Raw genomic sequence first — 9,133 nt, 5'->3', positions numbered from 1 at the left:
TAAGGCCTCTTCCATACAGATTTTCACCACATAGGATGAGGGAGTTAAGAGTGACTATAGCTAAAAGAAGTTACGTGATGGAGTTATTAGGCCATCTAAATCCACGTCATCCTCTCCTGTATTTGTGCTGCCTAAGCCCAAGGGCGAAGTGAGACCGGTTGTTGACTATCGGGCCATGAACAAGAAATTAATTCTTCAATCTATATTTCTTCCTGATTTGCACTCGTGCTTCTCATGGTCTGCTACAGTGAAAACATTTTGTCCCCTACCGGCAAGATCATTACATTATGAAACTCAGAGGCGAGAAGATAATTCTTCTATTACAGATTGGTGAAAATACGTGACTACGATCCTACAGAACTATTCGCATAACATCTGTTCCTCAAACAGAACCGAAAAAGGAAGGATGATGAGGGCTAAATACTATTAAAAACGAAGTCATTAGAGATGCAGTACAATCACTGATTAAGTAAAGCTGGGCAAGAAATGGGCCATGCCCTTTCAAAGGTACTATCGCCGCAGATGCCTTAAGTGTTTTCGGGAAATCACAAAAAAACGTAAATCAGACTTGATGGATACGGGTTTGGAAAGTCGTCCTTTCGATTGCAGGTCCAGTGGGCTAACTACTATCAAACAACACCAAGTTAGGTGCAACAGGAGCCTACTATGTGTTGTTGACTGCAGCTGAAAACTAAATCTCCTAAAAATACGAGCACCAATTAATTCTCGTATCTTACACTTTGTTTCGGTAGATTTCCTTTTTTCTTTTCAGACACAGAACAAATGGCAATGTATAGAAATTTCCGTAAATTAATGTGACTTGTGACAACCAACAATTTTTTAATATTAGGGAAGAAGTCCAAATTGAATAAGTACAACATATAAATAAAGACAGATAATTTTATTTTTATACAAATATTGCAGTGATAAATTGACAGAGCAATTCGTAAATATGTACATTTTATTGCTACATGAGAGCCATTTTCACAATACATTCGGTGGTCATATTTACAAGGTATCAGCTTGGGAGGGTACTAGTAGTGTACCTTTGCGTGTGGCGTGGCGAGGGAGGAATGCGCCGTCTTCAGAGGTGCTCCGTAGACTCCAGCAGCGGCAGCTGGAGACAGCAGAGAGCGTCCAGCTCCAGGAAGTATGCCTCCTGAAACAGTTGTAGCACGTACTGAGGGAGATGTCTAATCAAACGGGAACATACTATTCTTGATGTCTGTCCACACTGGAGAACACCATAGCACCGTTAAAATGCTATTAGAAGTATGCTTAAGTTATGGATTAATTTTATTTAACCTCATCCATCGAGCATCAGAAACTGTTAATGGAGATCAAATTTTTGATAATTCTAAATAAATTACAAACTGCTAAGAGTTTTAAGTCTTATAATGAAATCATTGTAATTAACTTCACAGTAAATGCTGTGGCTGCCTATTGCATGTAATCGTTCTACAAACTTCTAAGAGCAGTCAGTTTGTATCCAACTTCTATTACTGACCCCTTTAAGCTGTACGGACGTAGTACCACTCAGGCTGCACATACTTAATTGTTGACAGGAGCTACAGTCATCCACAGAATCAGGCCAGAAGCTCGAGAAGGAAAACATAGCAAATTTCATATTCAGCTTGAATTTACTTTGGCAGGTCCCCAATATTTTGAATGAAAATAGGCTTCCATTTTGACAACTCATCTATTTTCAGTTGTCTTCCAGCCACGAAATGCATTCGAGGTGCTCTTAATTCCAAGGAGAAGAGGTGCAACATCAGATTAGTAATCACTGACGTCGTACAGTTAACTCCTTTGATTGTAAGTGCGTACACTACTGGCCATAAAAATTGCTACACCAAGAACAAATGCAGATGATAAACGGGAATTCATTGGACAAATATATTATACTAGAACTGACATGTGATTGCATTTTTATGCAATTTGGGTGCATAGATCCTGAGAAATCAGTACCCAGAACAACCACCTCTGGCCGTAATAACGGCCTTGATACGCCTGGGCATTGAGTCAAACAGAGCTTGGATGGCGTGTACAGGTACAGCTGCCCATGCAGCTTCAACATGATACCACAGTTCATCAAGAGTAGTGACTGGCGTATTGTGACGAGCCAGTTGCTCGGCCACCATTGACCAGACGTTTTCAAATGGTGAGAAATCTGGAGAACGTGCTGGACAGGGCAGCAGTCGAATATTTTCTGTATCCAGAAAGGCCCGTACAGGACCTGCAACATGCGGTCGTGCATTACCCTGCTGAAATGTAGGGTTTCGCAGGGATCGAATGAAAGGTACAGCCACGGTTGGTAACACATCTGAAATGTAACGTCCAGAGTGCCGTCAGTGCGAACAAGAGGTGACTGAGACGTGTAACCAATGCCAGCCCATACCATCACGGCGGGTGATACGCCAGTATGGCGATGACGAATACACGCTTCCAATGTGCGTTCACCGCGATGTCGCCAAACACGGATGCGACCATCATGATGCTGTAAACAGAACCTGGATTCATCCGAAAAAATGACGTTTTGTCATTCATGCATCCAAGTTCGTCGTTGAGTACACCATGGCAGGCGCTCCTGTCTGTGACGCAGCGCCAAGGGTAACCGCAGCCATGGTCTCCGAGCTGATAGTCCATGCTGCTGCAAACGTCGTCGAACTGTTCGTGCCGATGGTTGTTGTCTTGCAAACGTCCCCATGTGTTGTCTCAGGGATCGAGACATGGCTGCACGATCCGTTACAGCAATGCGAAAAAGATGCGTATCATCTCGACTGCTAGTGATACGAGCCCCTTGGGATCCAGCACGGCATTCAATATTACCCTCCCGAACCCACCAATTTCATATTCTGCTAACAGTCATTGGATCTCGACCAACGCGAGCACCAATGTCGTGATACGATAAACCGCAGTCGTGATAGGCTACAATCCGACCTTTGTCATAGTTGGAAACGTTATGGTACGCATTTCTGCTCCTTACATGAGGCATCACAACGTTTCACCAGGCAACGCCGATCAACTACTGTTTGTGTATGAGAAATCGGTTGGAAACTTTCCTCATGTCAGCACGTTGTAGGTGTCGCCATCCTTGTGTGAATGTTAATCATTTGCATATCACAGCATCTTCTTCCTGTCGGTTAAATTTTGCGTCTGTAGCACGTCATCTTCGTGGTGTAGTAATTTTGATGGCCAGTAGTGTATATAGCCTTCCGCTATCTATGTATGTGTTATCATTACTTTCAAACTGATACAAAGTCTCTGTCGACTTCTGTGTACTTAGTGAACACAATAAAAGGTGGAAACAGAAACCAGAATCAAGTAGCTGAATTGTTACAGAAAAAATTGGATTTGTAATCACTAATGGGTCAAATACTGTTTCAAACCTGGAAGGATGTTTCGAGCAGCGGCAGCGGCAGGAACGACAGCAGCTCCCAGAGGGGCAGGCCCAGTTGGGACACCATCCTTGGAGACGACAGCATTAAAACCTGCACCAGGGGCGGCCGTGTACTGCACGGTGCGGACGCTGCCGTCGGGCTCGACCAGGCTGTAGCTGCCCTCCACCACGTCGCCGCTGCGGCTCTCCTGCTGCTGCTTGGCGTCGCCGGTCAGGGCGTCGCTGACGCTGTAGCTGAAGCTGTACTGCGGGTTGGGGTCGTAGTACGGGTCAGCCAGCTCGGCGGGCAGCCCACCGGCCAGTCGGCCCAGACCACCGGCGTAACGTGCAGCGCCCAGCCCAGCGTAGCCAGGAGCGAGACGAGAGTAGGCACCACCAATACCAACACCAGGGTACGCACCTCCTAGAGCGCCAGTGTAGCCAGGTGCGACACCAGAGTAGCCAGTGGCGAGGCGAGAGTAGGCGCCACCAACACCAGGGTAGGCACCTCCAAGTGCGCCAGTGTAGCCAGGAGCATAGCCACCGATGCCAGCACCAGACAGTCTGGCCCTAGCTGCTGCAGCAGCGGCGGCGGCGGCGGCAGCGGAAGCAGCGGCACCTCCGGCCAGGCCTCCTAGGAAAGCAATGAGTTAATAAGGGCGTCTACTGTATTCTCTCACGCAGTTCCTATCGAAGGTGCTAGCAAATAGTTGCTTGCATTAGGGTTTATATAGTATGTAAAAGCTATGCCCATCTTCAGTTTAAGACATTGCACAAGTTACCAGGATTGGATATAACGATGCTCTACAGAGAAAGATAATACGTCTAACAGATGCAATTGACTAATTTCATTTAAAGAACAATTGTAAGTTGCCATCCATCTAAAAGTTCACTGAAACGCAATTGTTCATTACGTTTACCACATTTTGGGGAAGTATTTCATGATCTGCTTCTTTACTGTATTGTGTTTTCACCACACGAAAAGGAAAACCATGATTCGAAACCTCTTGTAACTGGAAAAGATATTACAGGAACACTTTTATAAGAATTGCTACAAATAGCATGCAGCAAAATTTGTACTGTGGAACAGAAAGTATAAATAAAATTATAGACACATATTTGCAACAGTGGATAAAGTGTGTATGTGTTAAAGTAATACACTGACAATTCTAAAATAAACCAATTACTGCTTATTATGGGTAAATCTGCTCACGTAATTTGGGAATGGAACTATGACGATAACTAATTATGAAATATTGTAGTGAATTTTGACGAATTTTTGTGTGGCACTAAAGATATGGAATCTGAAAGGAAACCCAAGTCTCTTGTGGGTAGAAGGACCCCAAGAACAAAGACGTCTTAGCCATTCCGGCGTGTAAATCAGACGTCGTCCCTCCTTTGAGAGACTGCTGTACAAACTACCTGTGAGTCCGAGTCCGGCGTTGTAAGGAAGGCCGCCTCGCAGGGCGGGAGCCGCCGAGTAGGAGACGGCGGGAGAGCCCAGGTAGCCCGCACTGGCCGCGCCCAGCAGCGCGCATGCGCACAACAGTACCTGCAACACCACAGACAGGGCACCGTGTACCATCTGTAAACACAATTCCACTATGCCGAGGAGTACAGTACAAGCGATCAACGACCTGCATGACATATGTTCGACCTAGATTTTCTTTCTTTGGGATAAAAGAACATATCTGTTATTCTTAGTGTGAAAAGGGCAGATTAACATGTAGACATTTATGTTGACTTTGGTACTCACTCAAGTGAACAACGACCTCCATTTCCTAGAATTTATGCCTCAAAAATCCCCATTATCACTGCTGAAGTTCGTTTCTGCAGACAGCATGTTGTTAGAAGCAACACTGTTAAAAGTAGTTTGTGACTTCTACGGCCAACTTGCTCGGAACATTACGAAGTGAACATAAGTATGAGCACAAACAGAATAATCTACTTCTAGACATTATTTACAACACCTTTAACCTGATTTGACTGAAATGTACGTATAATCACATTCTCACCTTTTCACATATATCCGATGACACACCGGTAAAGCTCCTTCATTATGTTTCCAGAATTTTGATATTCAACTTTTACTCCAGAATAAATGCTATACAGATCGGAAATACGGTTAATGTTGCCTGCATGGCTACCGAAGCTCCTATTCAGTCTCAGGTTCTGAGAATATCATAAACATAGAAAAAAAAATTTAAAGAAATTTGCAAGAACTTCCTGCTAATGAAGTAGACAGAAAAACGTCACTGGAGCTTGAAATTCAGGAAATTTCCCTGATGTGAATTGAAAGGGGAAGTGCAAGATTGGTTCAAATGGTTCAAATGGCTCTGATCACTATGTGACTTAACTTCTGAGGTCATCAATCGCCTAGAACGTAGAACTACCTAAACCTAACTAACCTAAGGACATCACACAAATCATGCCCGAGGCAGGATTCGAACCTGTGACTGTAGCGCCTAGAACAGCACGGCCACTTTGGCCGTCTGGAAGTGCAAGAGCTTGTTATGTTTAAAAGTTGGTTAGGGGTCGGCTCCAGCATTGACGAAGGGATCTTCTGGAAATTACCTGAAGTACTTGAAGCAAAAAAACCGGGAACAATGGCGATACAGATGGCATATTGTGGTTAACACTAGTATGAAGAACCGATACAACAGTTTTTACATTTATAGCTTCCCACTGTCACCTGACAATCCCTTTTGTGGTTAAGACAACGAAGGACATCATCACAAGTGTTGAATCTCTTACCGGTTTGACTCAGTAAGATCTCATGGTATACATTACATCAATATACTTTCGCATAGCTTTTAATGCAGCAATCCTGTTCTAGAGTTATAAAAGGACGTAAAATCTAGTGTAATCAGGCATCAGAATATCACATTCACATCGCCAAAAATCTTTCAATGGTGGAAGAAGAGGATTTCAATTTCCTTGAACGCCAGTACTGTGCTGAGAGTAAGTGAGCAGGGTACAATGTGTACGTCAGTTAGTTCTAGTTAGGTACGGTTACATTCGTTCTTCAGATTTATAATTTGAAATCACACGGCACTGCATGGAGAATATAGGTGGTCACAGCTTGTTTCACGTGTCTGATAAGGGAGCGGACTGTGGCCCTTGAACTGAAGCTCTAGCAGTGACATTCGACTCAGGTGGGTATTGAGAGAGAAAGAGAGAGAGCGAGAGAGAGAGAGAGAGAGAGAGAGAGAGAGAGAGACAGACAGACAGACAGAGAAGAAGAGAGGGACGCACATAACAAGGGAGAAATTGAAACAGAGAGTCTGCAGCAAGTTTTCATGTGCACAGGTCTGTGGTAGTAAATATACGTTCTTGTGTTGTGGGGAGTCATCACATTCGTATAATGAAGTAAAGAGGACGTCTGAAACTTTTAATTGTGTTGTCGAGAAAGAAGGTAGCCGCAAAAATAGGATGTGGAGGAACGAAGTTTATAAGATGTGGTGGTACACAAAGATGCCACAATTGACAGATAAAGCATTAAATGAATCATTACTGGAGATGATTAGCGAGCACGTACAAATGAGAAGTAAATATGATAAACTCCAGGATCACAGTGTTGTAACACAGTGAACACCATACTTGAATATTTTGGTATATTTACTGAGTAATATACTTCATATGCCAAACTAAACAAATTGCAGAAGAAAGGAAGAGACGGCTAATCGGTTCTAACCAGTCCAACAACTGATGAATTAAAAAAAGAAACGAAAGACTCGACGTCTTCCATCCACAGTCATGAAACGAGATGAAAGAAAGAGAAAAGTCAGTGTTTACCATAATACTAACACTTTCCATCGGTATGTCGTTGACGAAACCTAGAATGTTATACTGCTTTACATGTTTTTACAATACAACTTTCAGTTCGGATTAATGAAGGACTATGATGGTAGCATTCAATGTAAGAAAGATTCTCATAAAGTGATCTGTTGCATCTGGCCCACAACGACAACATCCATCTACTCAAAGCTGAGATGATGATGATGATAATTGGTTTGTGGGGCGCTCAACTGCGCGCTTATCGGCGCCCATACAAATTCCCGACTTTTGCTCAGTATAATCTTGCCACTTTCATGAATGATGATGAAATGATGACGAAAACACAAACACCCAGTCATCTCGAGGCAAGTGAAAATCCCTCATGCCGCTGGGAATTGAACCCGAGACCCCGTGTTCGGAAGCGAGAAAGCGACCGCAAGACTACGAGCTGCGGACTCACAGCTAAGAGGACAACGATACTATTTCACGTTTATCTGAGTCATAGCAGATCATAGGCATCCTTTGTCATGAGTAAAAATGAAAAAAGAACAATTTCAGCTTTGCGATGCCAAGCCTTGAGTTTGATTTCGATATTTTCTAAATTGTTCAATTGTTCTCTATTTATGCAACTGATTTTCCAAATTTCGAACGAGATTAACTAAAAATTAGATCATTAACACACTTTGTTAGACATTCAAGATATGTGAAACTAGAAATTTGGATTTGAAGCCTGATGTTTCTTCCGCAAGCAATAGCCTTCTACAAGTCGTCTGTCCATTCTTTAGAATCACCTTCGCTTGTCTTTCCCTCGATCTCCTAGCTATACTCATTTGTCACACAGGCCAGCTGGACGCGTTCCCGGGTATTTAACAAAAAAGATGACGTTGGAGGGTAAAAGCTGCAAAAGCAAGAACCCTGCCAGCGCTAAGTTTAACGTGAGCTACAAACAATGGTGCCGCTTGGGATTTTCTCGTTATCAGACTATTGGCAGAAGTAAGAGAAGCGATAACTGACATAAACATGGTAAGACCTATTGAGATCAAATCCCGAACCTATGAATATGTAATATATTGAAACAATTGAGCCAGCTTAACATGCAGCTTATGATTAATTCAGTCGTATGTCAACGTATATTTCACATTTTCAAGTGAGGTTTCCTTTTGAGACATATCACGCGTAACGTTACTAACATTTATTGACTGTCCGAAAGACGTTTTTCTCTTTTCCTGTCTGGTGACAGTTTCGTTATTATATAATGCCACAGTTTCTTACATTGCAGAGCTGAAGAGTTTATGCATTGGTGAGAATTGGACTAGATTCAAATCCCCATCTGACAATCCAGACTTACGCTTCCAGGAATTACGTTAAAAAGCTTAGGTTGGATGTTCTGATGGTTTACTTGAAAAGCCAAGATGTGTTTCATTCCCCACCCTTTTACTATAGCTCTCAGATACCACCTTTTGGTCAACAGACTGCTGTAACTGCCTACTGATACGTCCACATCTCGCTGCTGCCTCACCTGAAGAGCCATGTCGGCTTGTGGAGACGACTGATGGACGACTGGCTCCAGCACCGGCTGGAAGCCTCTTTATAGTGACAGAGCAGGGCAGAGCCCCCACCTGCTCCCCCTGGATATAGCTGAGTGGCAGACTAGCCGGTGGTGACGCAACACCCGCCCAGAGGGATCTGGTTCGCCGCATCTGCCACGCCTCGCGACCTCACACACACGCACCGCCCATCGGCTGATCTCGTTCTTCTGCCTGCAGCGTTTCGAAAGGAAGGTGACCTTGACATTTCACTCTGTGTCTGAAAGTAAGATGGGTAGCGTCCAACATCACTGTCACGTCAGCCCTAATGGGACTCTGGAGATGGTGAGTGGCGAAACCCGAAATTGTTCCTGCTGCAGTGCGTATATAGAGAGACATTTCCAAAGACCAAACGATTGTAACCCACACTCATCTAGCGTTTATACAATGG

The 9,133-nt window shown here is 43.8% G+C and overlaps 1 protein-coding gene across 1 annotated transcript; it reads right to left on the bottom strand.

Moving 5' to 3' along the window:
- Nucleotides 1-882: 882 nt before the first annotated feature.
- LOC126095634 (cuticle protein 21-like) lies at nucleotides 883-8,687 on the bottom strand. Its single transcript, XM_049910430.1, has 4 exons — nucleotides 8,676-8,687; nucleotides 4,802-4,931; nucleotides 3,390-4,013; nucleotides 883-1,159 (listed from the first exon to the last, which is right to left on the bottom strand). Exons 1-4 carry the CDS (start codon nucleotides 8,685-8,687, stop codon nucleotides 1,035-1,037), a joined length of 891 nt encoding a protein of 296 aa, XP_049766387.1. The 3' UTR covers nucleotides 883-1,034.
- Nucleotides 8,688-9,133: the final 446 nt, after the last annotated feature.

Source organism: Schistocerca cancellata, chromosome 1, assembly GCF_023864275.1.
Source record: "Schistocerca cancellata isolate TAMUIC-IGC-003103 chromosome 1, iqSchCanc2.1, whole genome shotgun sequence".
Lineage (NCBI taxonomy): Eukaryota > Metazoa > Arthropoda > Insecta > Orthoptera > Acrididae > Schistocerca > Schistocerca cancellata.
Note: the sequence above shows the minus strand (reverse complement) of the source record. Positions and strands in the feature narration are given on the sequence as shown.